General features: G+C 48.2%; 1 protein-coding gene across 2 annotated transcripts in view; it reads left to right on the plus strand.

Annotated features, from left to right (window-relative positions):
• PLXNA4 (plexin A4) overlaps positions 1-22,302 on the plus strand; it is a 498,451-nt gene that overhangs the window by 370,059 nt on the left and 106,090 nt on the right. For both annotated transcript variants that reach the window (XM_065626967.1, XM_065626969.1), the window contains exons 6-9: positions 7,071-7,194; positions 10,799-10,952; positions 13,718-13,817; positions 16,461-16,575. In XM_065626967.1, the coding sequence (XP_065483039.1) occupies positions 7,071-7,194; positions 10,799-10,952; positions 13,718-13,817; positions 16,461-16,575 (493 nt within the window). The remainder of the gene's footprint in view (positions 1-7,070; positions 7,195-10,798; positions 10,953-13,717; positions 13,818-16,460; positions 16,576-22,302) is intronic.

Here is a 22,302-nt window from a genome sequence, read left to right on the forward strand (position 1 = left end):
GTCCCATCAAAATATCCTATCTGGCCCTGGTGGCCTGTCCTTGCTCGTGTCAATGGGGTCTGCACTGGTTGCCATCTGCCACCTGGAGTTCACCAGCACTGGTGGGAAGGTGTAAGGAAAGGATGGCTGTGATTATTCTGTCAAAGGGTGAGTGAATTTGTCCCCTGCAGGAAATGTCACCTTTTGGAATCAGAAAGGAAATCTGAAATGTCAAAACCTTTCGCAAAACAGCCATGCCCACAAATTACCTGTTTGGAGATGGCAGAAAGGTGTAATTTCACTTTGCTGAGCTGACCCAAACTATTGAGCTGTCTCTCACGTCACTCCCTCCCTACCTTTGGCATCAAATACAGCTACTTCATGTCCCTCTTCTTCCCTGCAAACCCACATCACCGGCCAGATTGTGAGTCTTGCAATGCAAAAGCAGTCAAAAGAAAACTGCTGTGCATCAAATGGTGAGGTTTCTCCAGAAAAAAAAAGATTAATTTGTTTGGATTTTATTTCTGGGAATTTTTTCCTAATGGTAAGATTTTTTTTTTTTTTAATCCTGAATAAAATATCATATAATGTGCTAATTGCCATTTTTTTAAAAAAAAAAATAAAGGCCCTCTGTTCTGAGCAGCAATTTCTGATCAGATCAAATCACCACTCTTTTGTCTTGAAAATTGTTTTTAATTGACAAAATTGCAGATAAAGACCTTTTCCATTGCCAGAAAACTGGCTTTTTTTGTGTGTCATAAAATTTGCTTCTGGGAAAATGAAGAAGAACAACAACAAGAAAAGAAAACAGAGAAACAAAATCTTGCTTTTCAACAGTTGTGGATGTAAACAAGGAAAGATTTAGTCAGGAGTATATGCTGGTTTTCTGACTGTACTGTTTCCAACTCCTTAAAAAAAAAAAAAAAAGGGAAAAAAAAAAAAGGAAAAAGGATTTGCAGAAACTTTCTGTTTGGCTTTCTCCTCCCAGGACTATTTGTCTCTGTCTACTTAGTCCACCCAGGGTGTCAGTTAGTTTGATCTCCAGCAGAGACCACCAGATCTGGCTAATGGTGTGAATTAGCAGAACAACTTTCCACCTTTTCCCAAAGCCTTGTGGCCCCAGGGCCACCGCCTGGGTCTGTGGAGCAGCTGAGCACCTCCCACCCTGCAAGTCCAAATTATAAGAGAAAACCCGCTGGATGATCTTATCAGTGTTTTGCATGTCTTAGAAAATAATTACAACTAGAAAGGCCAGGCACAAGTGCCATTGTGCCTTTTAAATGCATTTAATTTCTCTCCACAAGTGATACTCAGGGCTGCCTTGCTGGCAGGTATGACTAAGGGAAAAGCCTGTAGCTCACGGGACCGTGAAGCAGTTTGTCCCTAATGACTAACCAGGCAGAGGGATGAAGACTTTAGTCTGTAGAACTCTCTGTGCAGTGCGTGTCTCCATCCTGGTGCAAGAAATGGGAGCTGCAGACCTGCAGGGATGCTCTGGCTCAGGTCCTAAGAGCATCTGCAGCTCTGCCAACCTCTGAGCACCTCTGAGTTATTTTTTCTACAACATGATGGTAGAGATGTGTCTTCACTGAGAGGCAAAGGCAAGCGAAAGCATGCACGTGGCACACATGCCTTCTGTTAGGATGGCAACCCTGCAGTAGCATGATATTTTTTCCACACTGTGTGCAGCGAAAACAAAGAGCTTGCAGGTAGAGCACTACTGGTGGATGAAAGATTGGACAAGACCCAGCAATGTGTGCTTGCAGCCCAGAGGCCAATTGTATCTTGGGCTGCATCACAAGGAGCGTGGGCAGCAGGTGGAGGGAGGGGATTCTGCCCCTCTGCCCGCTCTGGTGAGACCCCCCTGCAGTGCTGGGCCAGCTCTGGGTCCTCAGCACAGGGCACACATGGACCTGCTGGAGAGGGGCCAGAGGAGCCCCAGCAATGACCCGAGGCTGGAACAGCTCTGCTGGGAGGACAGGCTGGGAGAGTTGGGCTGTTCAGCTGGAGAAGAGAAGGCTGCAGGGAGACCTTAGTGCAGCCTTTCTGTACGTAAAAGGAGCTGGTAAGAAAGATGGGGACAAACTTTTGAGCAGGGCCTGTTGTGATAGGACAAGGGGTGATGGTTTTAAACTAAAGGAGGGGAGATTCAGGCCAGACATGACGAGAAAATTTTTTATAATGAGGGTGGTGAGAGCCTGGCCCAGGTTGGCCAGAGAGGTGGTGGATGAACCATCCCTGGAGACATCCCAGGCCAGGCTGGACGGGGCTCTGAGCAACCTGAGCTGGTGCAGATGTCCCTGCTCATGGCAGGGGTGTTGAACTAGATGAGCTTTGAAGGTCCCTTCCCACCAAAACTATTCTATGATTCTGTAGCTGCCCCACTTGACCCTTCTTGTACCTGGTTTGTCCAGGTCCATGGACCTCTTGGTCTGTGCTCAGCCTCTCCAAAATTTTCTGGGCTCGAGATTAACCCTCCTAACCTTGGACATTTAGGGACAAACACTGGAGGTGGTCGAGTGAGTCTGGGCTTGGTTCGACCATGCCCTAGCAAGGCAGAAGAGCCCTCAGCATCTTGCTGCAGAGGTGGAATAGCACATTACCCGGCTGCAGATGGTCTTTACAGAACGTGGCCTGAGCAGGTTGCTTTACATCCAGGATAGCAGACCTGGGATTTAGCCACGATCTTTTGGGTTCCAAACCAGGGTCTTCATCTCACCCTCAGGAGACCTGGGCTTTGCTCTGCTCTCTGACAGGCATGTGTCTAAGCCTCACTTTTGTTTCTGCAAGGTAATGTCTCAGCCTCACAAAGGTGTTGTGAAGTTTAATTAGCTCCAGGCAAAGCCCTTTGAGATCCTCAGATGAGAGATGCTGTAGAAGCGCAAAGTATTAATTTAACACTATTAAAATAATTGGTTAGTGGATGGTGAACAGAGGGTTGGTGTTAGCGGTATTTATTCTTAATGGGAGATGAGGAGGAAATAACATTCCTCATGGTTCAGTGGTAGGACCAGTTTCTTAGTGTTTGTGCTAATGGTTTGGACAGAAGCAGGATGCTTGCGATTCTTAGAGATGCAGCTGATAATGAAATAGCAGGTGTTATTAAGATGTACAGAGAAGCGTCGTGTCTGCACCATAATCTTATGCAAATAAGTTCAGGAGTGTAATATGCTCTTTTAGGTGTCTTAAGTGTAACGCGATGCCACTGGGTAGGAGTTACGCACCAGCTAATTATAGCATGAATAGCACTGAATTAGGTTATATGGCAGTGGAAAGTGATCTCCGCATATTGACAGACCCAGCATGTTAGAGTTACTGATATTTTATTAAAGCGAGACAGTTATTGGCAGTACAAGGTTGTTTTTTTTTTCTGCATAAGCTGTAATAGACGCACCAGATGCGAGCGCGGCAGAGTCACAGCGATCTTCCCAGGGCCTAAAGTACACGCTGACTCTCGACAGAGACAACACAAATAATTAGCTGGGGCTGGGATATTTCATTATCCCTTTCACGGTCCAGCTGCCGTTGCAGGCAGCTGCCTTCCAGGTGACCACTTTTCTAAGGCAGGCACTTGTGTCTGGAAGTACTTATTAAAAGTCCCATTTGCCTGTATTTAAAATTTGCTGAACTTACTTTTTGGGTTGCGATGTCCCCTCTGGGCAGCTGCCTTCATCGACTGGGTGCTTTGCCATGTTTGTTCCTGCGTTTCAGCCAACACCATTCAGGGATTTGAGAGGCCGATGCTGGAGGCCAATACTTTGCTCTGCACATGCTGAAACAATTTTCTTTGCTGCTTCCCCCCACTTTTGGGGGAGGGCAGAACATTTTTGGCAGTGCAGAGAAAGACTGGAAGGAGAAGGTCTGCAGCTTTTTTTCAGCCTCCCTGAAAATCCACCACGTTTTGCATCTGAAGAACCTCAGTTGCAGGTGCTGGGCAGACCCGTAGGATGCTCCACGTGCTCCAGCTCTGGATAGATAAGGTGGTCAAGACAGAGGAGATGGGGGAAACCAAAAGGCCTTGGAGAAAAGCCCCCATCACTCCTTTCTGCATGGACAAAACTGTAAAACCCACTGGCAGGCGACTCCATTCCTTTAGTCTTGACTTATGCAGCAGCTGGGATCAGTTACCTGGGATGAATTATGCTGCCAACTCAAGGACGGGGTCTGTGATGTTGACTCCAGAGCCTGAACCCTGCTGGGTTTGGTTCACCTCGGCAGAGCTCCCTCATCATCTAACTCGAGCACCAGGCACAGTTGGGTGTTTGGGGGATTTTCCTCCTTTTGTTTTAAATTGAGAAATTGCATTGAAAAAGTCAGACAGTCAAAATCAAAACTTAGGAAGTGACAGATCTGAGGTCACCCATGGAAAAAAAAAGAATAATAACCTGCGATCCTTTAATTAAAGTCTGGCTTGCAGTACAGGGAGCAGAATGCAGAAGCGAGTGCAGAAGCTACTTTCCATCTGGCAGTACCTAATTCTTGAGAGCTTGACATTGCAAACTTAACATTATATTAAAACCAGGCTTAGTTTGGTTTGGTTTTTCATCCTTTCATTGTTTGGGTAGCAACGCACCTTTCAATAGATATCAAGGCTGTAAGACACATCAGTCTAATATAGAGTGAGTTTTTGGTCTGAAGAGTTACATATCTTAAATGTGCATGACCAGCAAACAGAAAGATAATATGTTGATTATTATATTCCTGCTCAGTGGTGAGATTTGGAATACAAACTAAGTTCTTAGGTGCTTAACCTATACCCACGTGTTGCCCTCCTGTGCTGGATGTGTTTTCAACCTGCTGTGTTATTACACTTAGAGTCATAGAATCGTAGAGTAGTTTGGGTTGGAAAAGACCTTCAAAGCTCATCTAGTCCAACCCCCTGCCATGAGCAGGGACATCTGCACCCAGCTCAGGTTGCTCAGAGCCCCATCCAGCCTGGCCTGGGATGTCTCCAGGGATGGGGCATCTACCACCTCCACCACTTCCATCACTGCTGTCACTTGAACTGAGGCTAAGTATCTGCCTATTTAATTTTTGAAAATCCAGATATTTCTGTCATGCTACAGCTGGAGGAAATAAATGGGAGGTAGCAGGACATCTTGAAGAATTCAGGCATTTGTATTTTAACACTGAGCTCAAAGGGGTTTCCTTCCAAGCTGTTCTCAGGAGAGGAGTTCTCACGCCCTGCAGATCTTTGATGGGTTTGCTGTGCCTATTTGTTTTGTAGAGGTGCTTAGAAAAATCTCAGGTCAGCATTTTGCCATGGCTTTTATTCCATGATAGGGGACTTAACAGTTTTGGGAGTAGTTAACCGGCTATTCGTCCAACCCTCTGGAGACTGCGCGTTTAAAATTCCTGATCCAGCATGTGGCAGCGCTAGAGGAGACTTAATAGGATTAAGGCTCCAAGGGAACTGAGAGTGGGAGCTGCAGTGCTGCTCTTGCTCTCTCAAATCTGCAAAGCAAACCGAGAGCATACTGAGAATGGCAGAGATCTCCCTTTATGATTCCTGCACTGGAAATACAAATCTTTCCTCTACGAAAAAAATATGAAGCAATTAGAGTTTGAAATTGGGGCGCCCATTTTATCTAGTCTCAGCACTAGAGAGAAACCAAGTCCTAAAGTTTTAGGCTAGCCCCTAAGATTTATAACATTCAGGATCAGGCATATACTGGGTTGCTTTTGCATGGGTTGCCTTAGATCCCTGTCTGCAAATCCCCGTGAATACAGGCACAATCTCTGCTCCGGGGAGCAAGGGCATTGAGGGGTGATCTTGGAGCGAACCCTCCAGCAACCCCCGTGTTCTCTCACAACCAAGACTCCGAAGTCTGGGAGTGGGTGAATAATTTAACATCCGCACTTAGTCTTTATAGCTGATTTTAATGGGGGGTAATTGCACTGCTAATAACAAAATCCATTGAAGACACCCTGTGCGAGTCCATAACATTAGTTTAATGGCAAAAGGTAATTGGCATGCAGTTGGAGCTGTCCTTTTGTATTAACCCTCTGGATTTCTCGGCAGACGTCTTCCTTGAAGCGATGGCCTTGGCAGTGTATGTGGAGTAAAATACAGATGTGTTTTATGCGAAGCAAATGCAAATCTGGATTGAAACAGGGTGCACTGCTACTAATTCATATTACTGGGTTGTGTTTACACTGGACAGATGAGACCAGAGATGGTGACAGCGTTGAAAGCACAAAGAATAACTAGTGCGTGGTGTAAAAGCTTCACAGGCTTGTGCAGCCCAGGTGCTGTGTACCCACCAATTTCACTGATCTCTCACTAATTGGGAGCACTACAGTTTTTAAGATTTCAAACTTCGGCACCTCTAGTCAGGCTGTTTCAAACCAGATGCCAAAAAAACCTCAACCTGCCTGGGACTAATTAGCAGCTGATGGGCAATGAGCGGGAAGTCTGCCTTCCTCCAGCAGCTCAGATGCACCAGCAGCTCAGAAGTACCAGAACTACTCTAAAAGGACATCTCTGTGCAAGACGTCCCACTGCCCTTGGACAGGACCGTTTTCAGGGCTGCCAGGGAAGGTTACGCTATACCAGCTATGGGGGTAGAGAGACAAAGCATCTCTAGAGCTGTATATCCTACCCAAGAGATGTGGCTTTCACCCAACGCCCTTCCTCCTTCCATGGTGTCCTTGCAATTCTCCAGCCTGCTGAGCAATCCCATGGCTGCTAGTACTGGTCAGAGTACTCCAGGGCACGAGCAGGATTTTGTGGTGAGTGCAGTCCCAAAGGGTACAATGTTGACCTGCCATCCAAAATGATGGTTCCACTCATGAGGAGAAGCTTCTTCCCTTTGAGGTGCCAGAGCCTGGACCAGGCTGCCCAGAGAGGTTGTGGAGTCTCCTTCTCTGGAGACATTCAAACCCGTCTGGACACCTTCCTGTGTGATCTGCTCTGGTGACCCTGCGTTAGCAGGTGGGTTGGACTGGGTGATCTCCAGAGGTCCCTTCCAACCCCAAACATTTTGTGATTCTGTGGAAAGGTGATGGAACCACTCATGTCCCAGGGTTCTCCTCATCATCACAGCATAGTTTTGTGCTAACTCTGTCCCTCTCTGTTCCCATTTGCCCAGGTGCACGAGGAAGGAGCGGTGTGAACGCTCCAGCGAGCCTCGGAGATTCGCCTCGGAGATGAAGCAGTGCGTCCGGCTTACTGTGCATCCCAACAACATCTCCGTCTCCCAGTACAATGTATTGGTGAGGAATATAAATCCTTGCCCCTCCCCTCCTCAGGTTTAATCTGCCCATGCAATTTGACAGACCCAGGTATGTGCAACCTGGATTGGGAAGGACTGGCAGCCTGATGCAAGACATTCTCCAGAGTCCACTAACTTCCCCAGCTACCTTCCTGGTACAGAGGAAAGATTTGCCATGGGAGGACATTTTGGCCTTGGTTATCACCTATTTAAAAGTGTGGAAAGAGGCTTCCCTGTTTGCTGTGACTAACCAAGGGCAGGTCTGAAGGGACTCTGTGCCCTGCAAGTGTTTCATGCAGACAGCGTAGTTGTTTACTTCCCTGGGAGAGGGATTTGTTTCTGGCTGGGCATGGACTTCAGGCAAGGGACATTACCATGGTTAGAAATTATCTTTTAGAAGGACTAGTGAGGGATACCATGAGTTATTTCAGTAGGCTCCAAGTTCTCATCATCTTGGGTTGAAATGTCTCCCTTTTAAGCCACCAAGAACTCCACCCCACTCCAGCTACAGCACTAAGTATGCAGAGCAGAGATGCAGGATGCTATGCAGAGGAACCTAAGGCTGCTGTTGTTCACGCTATCTCTTGTGACGTTCCTCAGCACAAGGTTTAATCTTTGTTGCCTCAAGCTACTCGAGTCAGCAGCCAAGGATGACAGCAGTACCTTATGTGGTGAGATCCCAACATGTTGCAAGAAAGCTGCAGAGACTGATTTTGTTCAGGCTCCTAGGGATCCATCATTTTGGCCCTAGTAGTTTGGGCTGGAATTAAGCTGATCACCCAGGCTCCGAAAGCTCCATATCTAGATGAGCTGGCCACTAGCCCCACACCTTGAAAGGTCTTAAATGGTGTTGTGCAAGGTGTAGCTGCCAGACATCTTCCAGGTGACAGGTTTTGGAGTGATAGAGTTTCTTCAGCGATAATGAAATCAGCCTTTCAAGGCCTGCATGTCCAATCACTGCTGCTTTGTTTCAGCCTCTTAACTTTGCTGTGACTTTACTTTCCTAGGCTTCAAACAAAACTGATCTGAGACATCTTGAGTCCTTTGTTCTTCTGGGAGTTCAAGGTTTCTTTTTCTTATTCTCTCAGTAGTGGTTGAATCCTTTCATGTTGGAATAAATCCTGGGGGACTAGCTGGCTCAAGGCGATTTAAATTGATAACAGAATAAAAGACCTTTACCTCTAGGTTACTCAGGCAGGGCAAGACAACCCAGAGCTGCTGGGATCAGAAGTTGCCATTGCCTGATTGTTTCTCAATAATCTGCACGAACATTTCCATGTGAGTCTCAGCCCAGTCCCACATAGACTGGTGTCCCAGCTCATCCAGAGCCACCACAGGTAGTCTCTTGGGAAATTAGGAGGGGAGCACTAATGAATGAATGGCTGGTGGTGTCCTTACTGCATCCCACTCGGGTTCTAGCAAAGGGTCAATGATATTAAGTTCTTGCCCACAGAGACAGAGAAGGTATCTGTGTGGCCAGACAATCTTTTAGACTTTGGGCACCAACAGGGACTTGAAAAATTTTGTCTGAATCTGTTTCAGTTTGGGAACTTGGAAAATTGAGTTTCTTTCAGTCTAGGGCTGCTGCTTTGGGATCTCTGAGAAGAGATACTTGCTGGGGGAAGGCTCCATTCTTCCTTCGTCGCAGTAGCTCCAGAGCAGGCGTGTGGGATGTAGGACGTCTTGTCTGTTCAGAGTGTGCACTGGCTCATGATGTTCATTGCCAAGAACTACTGGTCTATCCATAGGTGTCATCTTCTGCATGACACACCTTCGTTCTGCATTGCCCATGCTCAGAAACAAATGTTTGTTAAGCAGAATAGTTTTCCCTTCTCCATTGCTAGCAGCATATTAATGAGCTGGGAGGATGGATTTAGCCTGAGTGCTAAATCCATCCAAATAACCAAAGCTTTACCTACTCCGCATTCAAGACAAAAAAAATCACCTTTCCCATTGCCATTCTCATCGCCTGAAAATGAGCATACTCTCACGAAGGCTTTATGTCAGCCAGGGCTCAGGCCTGTCTGCTCAGCCTTTCTGCCTGGTGGTGCCTAGTGTGATGAAATAGCTCCAAGTCTTCTCTAGGCGAGGAAAACATAGTGTGGGGGGAGCAGTAAGCATTATGTTTTGTTATCATCCTCTCCTGCTTTGTTACCTGGACTGACCTCCTCTGTTCTTTGTGCTGGTAGAAACAACGCTTCAGCATGCATTTGTGTGTCCTTTCAGCAGCTGTCACCTCTGATGGGGCTTCAGTTAGCTCATGGAGGAGGCAAGTGTGGGGACCATCTGCATTTGTGCCTGCGTCAAGTGTTTGGTCACAAAACTACTAAACTTAGACTAACTACTAGGTCATCAGCAGGTGCTAGAAGTGGCCAGAGATGCCTGTCTGTGTTCAGATATGGTCTGGTGGGTTGGGCAGGACCCTCGGTGATGGAGAGCAGCAGTGTAGGACCTTCTCTGGTCTGGGAAGTTAGCAGCAGAGCAGCATATAAGAAAGACGGGGACGGACTTTTTAGCAGGGCCTGTTACAACAGGACAAGGGGTGATGGTTTTAAACTAAAGGAGGGGAGATTCAGGTTAGACATGAGGAAGAAATTTTTTACAATGAGGGTGGTGAAAGCCTGGCCCAGGTTGCTCAGAGAGGTGGTGGATGAACCATCCCTGGAGACATCCCAGGCCAGGCTGGACGGGGCTCTGAGCAACCTGAGCTGGGTAAAGATGTACCTCCTCATGGCAGAGGAGTGGACTAGATGCACTTAGAAGGTCCCTTACAACCCGAAGTATCCTATGATTCTATGAGGGTCCTTCTGCCAAGAATTAACTTGGTGGAAACCAGCCATGAGATTCCTTTCCTTCATGACCATGGGCAATGACGTAGCAATGCCAGCGGGTGTTATGAACAATAAAAATATGGGAAATTCCTTCTTCACAGCTTTTTATTTATGTATGGAGCCTCAATATAGCATGCCCCCAGGGCCAACTGCATCTTTGGTGGGATGGGCAGCAGAGGTTTGCTGTGCCTCTAGAGACAGCTTTTTTTTTTTCTTTTGTGCTGGACTGAAGGCTGTAACTAGACTCTCCTTACACAGGAACTTGGTGACAGAGCGCTCCCCCATCTGCTGATGCTAGGAGAGCAGGCCGTAGAGAGTTAGACTGGAGCGCTACAGTTTCTCTGTAGTCTGCAGAGTGCCTCTTGTGAGTAGTAGTCACCTTCCTCAGAAACCGCGTGCCTTGGGGCCACCAAAGCCTTGGTCTTCACAGCTGGCTCCAAAGTCTCCCTGCTTAACCTGACACTTGCATGAGAGATAGCGAGCACTCCCTCCTCTCCACTGACCCAGCCAGCACTGGGATGCAGTTGTCCCTGCATAGTCACCTACCACTTGTGTTGGCATCAGCATCTCATCCCCTACCCCCTCCGCACACACATCCCTCTCCTGAATCGCTGCTTTCTGTTGAAGGAGGATGCTCTCTCTAGCAAGAGGCTCTTTGTCCGACCTCTCCAGTGTAATTCTCTCCTGCTGGTCCAACTCTGCAGTTCGGCTTAGTATTGTCTTTTTGTTTTTTTTCTTCTATCTCTTCTTCCCTCCCTCCATCTTTGCTTGCAGCTGGTCTTGGAGACCTACAATGTCCCTGAGCTGTCGGCAGGAGTCAACTGCACCTTTGAAGACCTTTCGGAGATGGATGGCTTGGTGGTGGGCAGTCAGATCCAATGCATCTCGCCAGCTGCCAAAGAGGTGCCCCAGATCATCACAGAGAACGGTGAGTATTCCCCAGCTCCTCCGTCTCCACAACTTCTCCCTCCTTTCCTCACCTCACACCCCTGTGTCTCTCCTTCTGCTTTGTCCCAAAGCAGAGTTTGGCTCATGGGGGCCTGAGGACAAGGTATCCAAAGCACAGAGAGATGGTGGGATGCTGTGCTGGTGCTCACCGATGGAGCTGCATGACAGCACGCCGTAGCATGAGTTGTCTGAATGTATGTGTGTTTATGTGTGCACACATGTACAGCTGCAATACCAGGACCTACGTTGAGGTGCTTATATATGTGACTGTGTTTTCAGACTGCCACCGAGTGGCAGTTGCATATATCTAGCAAAGACAAGAGGTGGATGTGGGATATTTGCTCACCTTTTTATGAGGCTGGCGTTATACAACCCAGGGAAGGAGGCTGTACGTGCTCTTAACACATCCCATCCCGTGCAGCAGGCGGAAAGTCCTGCAGACCTGAATGATCCTCTCTGTAATTTCATCCTGCTCCTCACAGATTTGGATCTGTGTGCTTAGTTCCTTGTCCTTATCCCTGGCCTTTAGCTGTTCCAGGTTTGTTACTGGCTCTCTCTCCCAAAGTGACTCAGCACAGAAAAATACCTTGTCCCCAAGGACGGTCCCCTCACCCACAACTTCCTGCCCGTTTCTTTTTCCCCTTTCCTAACAACTTTTCCAGGCACTTTGAAGAGCACCTGCGGCGCTTTGCAGGGACTTAATTTAAAACTGTCAACCCTGCTGATCACCCCAAGAGGTACAGAGAGGATGCTGCCATTTTTTATTCTTGGCTTCCTGTGAAATTTTACTGTAAAGTTTGTCTCTGAGGATCCTCAGGCCACAGAAAATGAAGTGACATAAACCATCCCCATCATCTCCTCCCTGCCCTCCCCAAGCTGCACACAGCTGCACGTCCTCTCCAAAACAAGCCCCCAAAGGGCTGTTACCATTTTCAGGTAGTTATCAGTCATGTTTGCCTACCAAGATAGACGCCAGAATGTATTTCCTTGCTATGGACATCTGTCCCAGGCCAGGCTCTAATCAACCAGCAAACAAAAATAACAGTGGAAGCTGGAGGCAGGACAAGAGAGGGAGATTTATGTGAAGTGTGGTTTCCAGAGAATCTGGGCACCTGCGTCTTGTATCAACTTCAGCAGCTGGTGCTCTGCACCTCTGCAAAGCCCAAGTCCTCCATGTATAGTGCCAGAAGCTGGATTTGAGCCAAAGGGATGTGTGGCTCTGTAGCACATCTGATCCCTAGAGCCACCCAGTCCTCACATCCTGTTTTAAAATATATGCAAGACGCTGGCAAAGTTGTTAAATACGACACGGTTAACAGAGCTGTCAAAGCCGGCGGCAGCAGATGGGCAGCAGAGTTGAGCACTGGCAGCAAAATGTGTTTAGTGAAGTGCGTGGGGTGTGTGTGTGCGCGCGCTTGTAAGTGGGTGAGTGTGTATGTCGGCACACGCTGCAATGACTTGTCAAGTTTGCTTTGGCCTGATTGATTAATGAATCTTTCAGGTGAGGAGGAAAATAATAGAGGGGAAAAGGCCAGCCAGGTTGAAATCTTGAATTAAATGTGGGTCCCTTCCCTGCCCAAATTACTGCAATTACTGCACCCACTCATTACCCACAGCTGATGGGCTCTGAATAGGGCTTTTGGTGTTGTGGGAAGAGATAGCAGTTGACTGCTCAGCATGGGAGCAGTGGGAGAGGGAAGGAGGAGATGGTGTGCAGGAGCTGAGGTGCAGGTTTTGCTGTGGATGGGTCTGCTATGGAAATGAATTGGTCCAGGTTTTGCTGTGGATGGGTCTGCTATGGAAATGAATTGGCCCAGGTTTTGCTGTGGATGGGTCTGCTATGGAAATGAATTGGTCCTTCTGCAAGTGCAAATGGCTCATGGATGTCCCTCACACTGAATTGGGTTCTTTGTAGCCAAAGGCTTGGCTGAATGGGGCTTGGGATGAATCAAGTGAACCTGGAGGAACTGTTCACTTGGGAATCTCCCTGTTTCTCAGCATTTCCTAGGCTGCAGATAGGGAGCACCTACCCTGTCCTCACTGGTATGGTATATTCTCTTTGCTCATTCCTCCATCATGCTTTGTCAAGGTATAACCTCTCTTTGGGGGCAGGATCTGGAGGTGGCCTTCTTCAGGCATGGCTGTCCTGGATATTGGGTCCTACTCAGAGATGTTAAATAATGGAGGGAGGAGAAAGTAGATGTTTCTTTATTCCCTCAGGAAAGCAAGTTTGCTTATCCTTCAGGCAGCACATGCACAGGCCACCAATGTTTGGGTCCAGCAATCAAACCTTCCGCAGGCCCCTTCCTTCTGAGAACATTAATTGAACCAGCAGCGAGGAAGCATTTTAAGGACAGTACTCCACTTGAATTGTCTCCTAAGTCCAGACATCTGCATCCTCTCTTTGAGCTTAGCTTTTCTACTTGACGACTTCTGTCACCGTATTTTTGTAATTAGCGAGGTATGGTCTAAACTTGTCATCATCCAGCCCAAACTCTGCTCCCAGGTACGATAACTTCTAGTGGTAAAGACATACTCCATCATGCCAGTACCATAAGAGGGGGCAGATGTATCTATTGGAGATCCAGGCTCTAGAAGGATTTTATTGCACTTCTTACAGCTATTGAGGATAGAGTAGCCAAGGTACTGTGGGACAACTCCAGGTTCAGACTGGTGGGATGGCCAACAGGGCTTAACCAGACTAACAAAGCAGTCACACGCTGATCTGTCTATTTTTTTCCCCAGGAGACCATCACATTGTCCAGCTACAGCTCAAGTCCAAGGAAACGGGTATGACCTTTGCCAGCACCAGTTTCGTCTTCTACAACTGCAGCGTCCACAACTCGTATGTTCATTTCCTTTGATATCTGGTTTTCACCTCACCCCTGGATCTGCCACAAAACCCACTGCTGACTGGGGCATGTGTCCCTCAGGAAACTGGTTAGGTGTGGAGATGACCAGGGCTCAGGGTCACCTGGGCAATGGTCAGCATGGTGGGGGTCCCTCCTGGGAAGACCCAGAGTAGTATAGTGGCCGTTTGTTCAGCTGATGACCCTCCTTTACAGGAAGGCAATTTCATGAAGAGTGGTACATCCTCATGCGTCCCTCATGTAGGGGAACATCCCATCAGTGGGAGTTTGCCAGGGAATTGAGTCAAAAGCAAGACATGACCTCAGCATATGGCCCTCTCGTCTTCCTATTAAGCACTTCCTTGTGGATGGCTGGATCCTACCCACACACACGCACCTTCAACCCTCATCCATGCTGTCAGCCCCACCGGCTGGAGCCTGCCCCAAGTGCTTAGGATGGTCTTGGGCCCTCAGATCCGGAGACAGGTGTTGCTTGTTCTGGCGTGATGTGAACTGAGCAGGCAGCACACAGCTGATTCCTTCAAGGCCATCTTTTCCATCCTGCCAGCTCCTTTCCTGCCCTGCACCCCATTCTTGTGGGGTTTGGCTGGCACTTGGGGCTGCTCAGGGGCTGCCCCACCAGAGCAGGTCTGCAGCTTTCCCGCAGAAAGATGCTCTTCCAGCAGGTTGATCCACCCCTGGGGAAAGCTGGGTGGCTCTGTCCCCACCACTGAGCCATCAGAAGTGCCAAAAGCAGATAATTACTGCGGCTCAGCAATTCACAAGGAAAGGCAAATCCTATTTCTGTGTTTCTGCTGCTTTGACAAACAGTGTCAGAAAGCAAATGTTGGGGGGGAGAGCAGGAGAGATGATGGTGTTAAATATTTATGGCATGTTTTGGTTTCTTACTTGACAAACTATAATACACTATCCATTTTTAATTCGATGTATCAGAGCAAGCACTTCTTACCAATTTGAAGAACAGCTCACTGTACCAGAGCTGAAAGTGGATTGGAGTTGAGCAAGATTTCACAGAGACAGGGGAGTGTGTATCCATGTCTGTTGGGCTCAGCCGAGCTCTACTGAGGGCAATTTTTTTCACTCCTGTCCATTAAAAACCCAGTGGCACATGGCCAGGAAAATTTCCCCCCTCCACCAAGTCCCCTCCAGGTACTTCAGAGCCTGCAGCTGCATGAAGATCTCCAACAGTGTGAGCGATCAGGAGTTGCTACCATTGACTGCTTTTTTTTTTTTTTTTTGTGCAGAGAGCTTGTTATGGCTCAGTTTGGTTGCTGGTGAGCAGACATCATATTAAAATAAAAAAAAAAAATTATTGTGATGCAAAACCTTGTAAGAAGGCTCTTTACTACACTCTGAGGAGGTGACTTCCTAAATATGCCCACTGCTTCTCAGGCACCTGTTACAATTGTCTTTACATCTCTGCTGAGATAAAGAAAAGAACAATAGATTTAAGATATTTGCAGGAGCTCTGTCACCCCGGGCAGAACTCACACTAATAAGCCTACAGGACACAGGGAGACAAAATTCCCTGCTTCATCCTTGTTTTTCTGACCTTTGTGCATCCCAGCTTGTGTTTGGCCTCTGTATCATGTGTGAGAGTGGGAGGATTAGCCAGATGGGTTTGCTAGTGCACAGGGACTGCCCTCCATGGGCATCACTTCACCCTCCAACCCCTCCCTTTGCCACCTTCTTATGGTGTAGGAAAGACCTCGAGGTGCTGGAGCGAGTTGAGAGAAGGGAACGGAGCTGGGGAAGGGGCTGGAGCACAAGTGTGATGGGAGCGGCTGAGGGAGCTGGGGGTTCAGCTGGAGAACAGGAGCTGAGGGGAGACCTTCTGATCTCTGACCTGCCTGAAAGGAGCTTGGAGCCAGGGGGGGTCGGGCTCTGCTCCCCAGGAACAAGCGCCAGGAGCAGAGGAAATGGCCTCAAGTTGCGCCAGGGGAGGTTGAGGTTGGATCTGGGGAACAATTTCTTCCCCAAAGGGCTGTGGGGCATTGGAACAGGCTGCCCAGGGCAGTGACGGAGTCACCATCCCTGGAGGTGTTTAAAAGACACATAGATGAGGTATGGTTTAGTGCCAGTGTTGGGTTAATGGTTGGACCTGATGACCTTGAGTGTCTTTTCCAACCAAAATGATTCTATGTGTTCGCACCTCCCAGGGCACTGGTGCAGTTCAGCATGGAAGCAGTGAGGATGCAGCAGTTTCCAGACAACCCCTTATCTTGTATTTTTTGTTACACTCAGGATTTTGTTATGGGCAAAAAGAGGAATGCCTCTTATATGTGAAACTGAGAACTTGTTGATAGTCTGTTTAAAAGTTATAACGGGGCAATGGAAATAGAATAATAATTCTTATTACTCTAGTTACAATTATATGAATGCAATCTAAATTGTCTAGATCACAGTGACAACCAGGTCTGGCCATGGCATTCCCAGTACCATCCTGAGACCTGATGCTGTTGGGTCAGTGCAAACCCCATGCCCTTCTGTTAGTGATGGCGAAATCAATGTTCGCTGGGCTATATTTACCTCTGGGAAACACCGTCAGCCTCAAGGTCTGTCCCGTTGGCTGACAGAGCCCGGCTGGCCAAGTGACTACTTTTTCTCTCCATCTCCAGGTGTCTGTCATGTGTGGAGAGCCCTTACCGGTGTCACTGGTGCAAGTACCGCCACGTCTGCACTCACGACCCCAGCTCCTGCTCCTTCCAGGAGGGACGAGTCAAGCTGCCCGAGGTAGGCAGGGGGGACATGGGACATGCACAGCATATGTGAACTGCTGATGTCACCTTTTGGCCTATGTTAGTACATTACCTTGGAAATCCAGTGCAAGCTCCCAGTACCAAGGGATTGTGATTTTGCGCCTGGGACACAGCAACCCTGGCTGTACAGACAGACTGGGAAACAAGGGGCTGGAGAGCAGCTCTGCAAAGAGGGATCTGGGGTTTCTGGTCGACGGCAAGTTGAACATGAGCCAACAGTGTCCCTGGAGCCAAGAGGGCCCCGTGTCCTGGTGCACCCAGCACAGCACGGCCAGCCGGGCAGGGAGGGGATGGTCCCGCTCTGCTCTGCGCTGGGGCGGCCTCACCTGGAGCATCCACTGTGTGCAGGGCTGGGGACACAGGAGAAAAAGGAGATAAAGATACTGGAGAGTGTCCAGAAGAGGCTACGAAGTTGGCGAAGGCTTTGGAGGGGAAGCCGTATGAGGAGCGGCTGAAGTCACTGGGTTTGTTCAGCCTGGAGAAGAGGAGACTGAGGGCAGAGCAGAAGAGGAGACTGGGGCTGCAGCTTCCTCACAAGGGGAGCAGGAGGGACAGGGCTGAGCTCTTCTCTTTAGTGACCAGTGACAGAACCTGAGGGAATGGCAGGAAGATGTGCCAGGGGAGGTTTAGGTTGGACATGAGGAAAAGGTTCTTCCCCCAGAGGTGCTGGACACTGGAACAGGCTCCCCAGGGAGGTGTCACGGCCCCAACCTGACAGTGTTCAAGAAGAGACTGGACAACGTCCCCAGAAACACGGTGTGAACTGTGGGGTTGTCTGTGCAGGGACAGGAGTTGGACTCGATGATCTCTACGAGTCCCTTCCAACTCAGGACATTCTATGAGTGGAATGATGGGGAAACACTGGACATGCCATTAGGTGGCCTCTAAAAAGATATCACATTCTGTGATTCTGTGTGATTCTGTGATCCCAGGCTGCTGAGATCTGGGGAGGATTTAGGGTTATATCCACAGTGTCAGTGAGTTTCAGACGTGCTTCGAACACTTCTGTGGCTTTGTGGGTTTGGTATCTAATGGCCAGTGTATCAAATTGCCTCCAGATGAGGCCAGGGAATGCCTCATTGCCAGTCGCTGAGCTGAACTGGGCCTTAGGGCTTAAGAGAGCTGGCTGCTCCGCTGCAAACGCTGTCTGGCTCGTATTGTAACTAATGAGCACTTGCAGACAAGTGGAGCTCAGGAGAATACAAATAGGAAGCCGCTTAATTACTTCCTGGTCAGGAACAGTCTGAAAGCATCCTGACCTGTCTGGTAAATGACCTGAGATGGTTCCTTGTTTGCCTGGCCCAAGGGACTTGTGCCCATTAAGAGATCTGATATCTGCTGCACCGCTCGGCACAGAAGCAGCTGCTGGACTCTCTGGCAATGTGCATTGCATTTGGAGGATGAAATCCCCACTGTTCCCTGCATTGCCTGCTGGGTCTGGTGTCTGTAATGTGTCCCTTCATGTACCCCCACTCCATGACCCAGGCAAGCCAGTTTACTGGACCGAGTGACACAAAGGAGCTGGTGAAGGGTCCAGAGCAGAAATCTGGTGGGGAGTGGCTGAGGGACCTGGAGGGTTCAGCCTGGAGAACAGGAGGCTGAGGGGAGACCTTCTGATCTCTGCAACTGCCTGAAAGGAGCTTGGAGCCGAGGGGGTCAGTCTTCTAAATAACAAGTGACAGAATGAGAGGAAATGGCCTCAAATTGCACCAGAGGAGGTTTAGATTGGATAGTAGGAAAAAAATTTATTCCTGGAAAGGGTTGTCAGTCATTGGAACAGGCTGCCCAGTGAAGTGGTGGAGTCACCATCCCTGGAGGTGTTTAAAAGACATGTAGATGAGGTTCTTAAGGACATGGTTTAGTGCCAGTGTTGAGTTAACAGGCCAACTTGATGATCCTGAGGATCTCTTCCAACCAAAATGATTCTATGATTCTGTCACAAATGTGTAGTGTCTTCACACTCCTATGGCATCCTCCGTTCCCTCCCACCCCTTCGTTACGTGCTGGTTGAGATGTCACATATATGATGGTTGAGATGTCCTGGAGCAGACATCCTGAACTGCTGTGGCATTGAGACAGGCCATAAATATTCATGAGCAGGGAGGCTTGCCAGTTTTTCATCTACCAGGATTCAGCACTTGCTGTAATTCTGCTGTAAAGCTTACTGAGGACCTGTATAGTCTTGACACCCTCTACTCTGTGGTGAAGTGGTACAGGAAGACAGCCCAGGGTTCAGCTCTTCTGGTTGGCTCTCCCAACCAGACAGGACCTATTCCTTCACATGAAGCCTTGGCAGAGTTTGGCCAGTCCTACTGGCCACAGTTCTCTGTGCCTTCCACTTCAGGAACTAGAGCGACCTCAGCCTCTGCTCAGGTGGCATTTCCTGGGACACTCTGTCTCAGCTTCCTGCTGTGCAATGCCACCACCATTTATCTCCTCTTGTAGACTCCTCTGGTGTGTCTCATGTACCAAGCACAGGACTCACCTTCTCAGTTCTCAGCAGCCCCCTCCACAAAGTGAAGGGCCTACAAATCACAGTGTAACTCTTCCCTCAAGCTCTATCACATCCCTGGTATTTCTGACACTTGATCCCATAAGAAAGGAGATCATGAGAAGTTCTGTGTCATCCCAGTTCCTTATGGGAGAGACAGGCGATTGGCACAGCCCCTGGTCTTTCTCTCTGCCACAGTCCTGGTTTGAAGAACTGGGAAGGAGGCAGTGGACTCATTGTCACCTCTCATTGGATTTCTTTCTTTCTGAAAGGTATAATCCTCAGACTAGGAGGCAGCTCCAGTCTGGGGGGACTTTGCCTGTCAGTTGAGATTCCTCTTTCTCTCTTCTATCCCCTTCAACAGAGGATTTCCTACTGAGTTTCAAATACTGCCCCTCTGATCTTGCAAAGCTGCTCTGTGTGATTTGCAAGGCAGCAGGGAGAGACACAAACCCGACCTCAGAGGACAACTATTGATCTACAAGGCAATGATAGCATCGTGCGTCACATCGGCCACTGCTAATGAGGGTGGCAGCCCTCTTGGCTTCTGCAGCAAAACCATCCCTGGGCACCAACCTCTTTCCCATGGGAGACAACATTTGGCACTCAGCTGCTCAGCTCAGGAGCTGGTTTTGCCATCTGCTGCACAGAAGAAACTTTTCTCAGCACTGGAATGACTGGACAATATCTGCAAGAATAATGGTCTTGCAAAACTCAAAACTTTCAGAGGTGATTTCTGCCTAGCAATGTGAGAAATTCCCTGTAACTTCAGGGTCCTTCTCATTGCTGTCCGTGTGTTTGTGGCCCTCAAGGACACTAGGGATGGGGACGGATGGCATCTCAAGTGTATTCTGACGAACACAGATTTACATTTCTTCTGTGACTGTAAAGGTTTTTTCAAATGGCACTTTGAACAAATGCTACATATATCTCCCACACTTCTCTTGAGAAGCCATCTTCCCAGTGACTCATCTCACTGAAATTTCCACTGTCTATTTTTTTTACTTTCACCTTTAATTCTTTCCTTTTCTGTCCTGTACCACTGCCTATTCATCGAGTGGGTTCTTTGAGCAAAAGAAACTATTTGGTGTCCCGAAGCCAAGCCTGGCTCTTCATTGCCCACCCAGACTTCCACCCAGTTCCCAATGACATAACACGACTCAAAAGGTCAAGAGGACCGAGAGCCATCTCCAGCCTTCCAAATGAATCTTTAGTAGTGCTCAAAACATACCATCACCTTGAGTGGTCCTATTTTTACTGGCCTTCCATCTCCTTCGGCAATGCTCCTTTCCATCCTTTCCTCTACAAGCACTTGGTCCCCAGGAGGATGAGGAGGGGAGATGTTTGCTACCATCCAGGCATGAGGACCTGTTAAACCAGTAGGTCTCGAGCAGGTACTGGTGGGAAATTGTACAACCAGCATGGGGTGGTTGGACCATCCCATTTGCAGTCCTTCCGTGAGTCTGCTGAGCAGACTAGTGTGGCCAGCTTCCAGGATCATATGGTCTGATTGCACCAAGAGACTCTTTGCCAAGCAAACAAATATTGGTGTTACTCTGTCATACAGACTGGTGCCAGAAACTCCTTCCTTCTGTAATCATCATTGCTGGCATGCCAAGCCCGCTCCCTTCCCCCATACCGTGACCTTCACCATCTCTTGCTGATACACCCACCTTCAGGTGATGTTTTTCTCTCTTTGCCTGTTCAGCCTCTTGCTATCGTGCTGGCTGAGGCTCCCCCCTCTCCATCTGGCCTGGGCTGCAAATGGATCAATTGAGTTGGTACTCATCACCTCTTGACCAGCCTGGAGCACTTTGAAAAGAGGCTTGTGCCCTCGTCTACTTCCAACTCCACCATTTTCTTAACACATCTCACAAGTTTTGGAGTTCCCATGGGCTTACCCGACTTTCTTTCAGGTCTTTTTCATGTGGTCTGAGAAGTTCCTGGATTTTTCTTTTTACATTTTTATTTCTTGTAGTATAAGTTGCTGATTACTGCAGAGTGCAGGATTTGAGACAGGTCCAGTGGGACAACAGAAAGGCTTTGGCCATGACCCACACTATCCAGAAGATAAAATTCTGTTTCTATCTGTACAGCCTGTGATCCACCATTCAGGGAGGCCTTTGAATTGCATGGTGGATAGTTGTGATCAGCCAGCCCCAAACTGGGACAGGGCAGCTGTCCTACCAACACTTGGCAAAATTAAACCAGAAATGGAGAAGGGACAGAAAAAGCACATCCCTTGCTGTCAACAAGGACCCACGACTTTCTTATTTGTCACTTCTCAAGTGCTCAGTGAATCAGCTCGGCCCATATTAGACCTGAATCAACTAGTTTGAGAGCCTTGGGAAAGCCCTTGTTTGCTCCTGGTGAAGAACTCCAGTGTGGTCATAAAGCAAGAGTATTTATGATTATGGCACTGGACTCAGTCAAATAGGGTTGATGATGTCTAGGGATGATTTGCGACTGAAATACTTCACCTTGGTGTATAACTTCCCTTTACAGCAGGTTTTCGAAAGCCAGGTCCACTAGCTTGAAATATACTGAGCGACTTCTTGCTTTATAAAGGGCAGTTGATATTATTGCTATTGAGGGTGGGAAGGGAAAGAATGAGGAAAAAAATATATATTTTAATATCGAAATGGATGGTTGCTGTTGTTATTTTTCCAAAGAGAGCTGGCCAAAAGCAGAGGGAGTTATTCTCAAAGGTGGAGGGGAACAGGCCAAGCTTCTGGTCTTTTTTCTTAGCCATCCTGTCTCTGCCTTTGACATTTGTTTTTGACCGTAGCTAAAGTCATAGTGCAGACTTAGTGTTGCACCTCAAAGCATCGCATTACAGACTTATACACCATGACTTTAACCCTTACTTACTTGACACAATCGCCAAGTAAGAGAGTTCGGCCGTTTTCTTCTTTAAATGGGCAAGACAGTCAACAAGTAGTGGAGGGAAACTGAGGCACAGAGGAATGAAAAATATTGATCTGAGGGTCTCCAGTGTGATAGAAGCTGCAGAAGCAGCACCTCTCTCTCCTGATATCTATTACCCAATACATTTGATTGCATCGTCCATCTTATCTTTGTACAAACCTGCTCTGATCCAGCAGGGTAGTTTTCATGACAGTGTTTCGCAGGCATCGGTACAAGGCTGGGTAAGCTGGGGTAGCCTGCCTGAGTTGATGGGATAAAGAATTAAGTCTTCTTTTGTGCCGC

The sequence above is a fragment of the Caloenas nicobarica genome, chromosome 1 (genome assembly GCF_036013445.1).
Source record: "Caloenas nicobarica isolate bCalNic1 chromosome 1, bCalNic1.hap1, whole genome shotgun sequence".
NCBI lineage: Eukaryota > Metazoa > Chordata > Aves > Columbiformes > Columbidae > Caloenas > Caloenas nicobarica.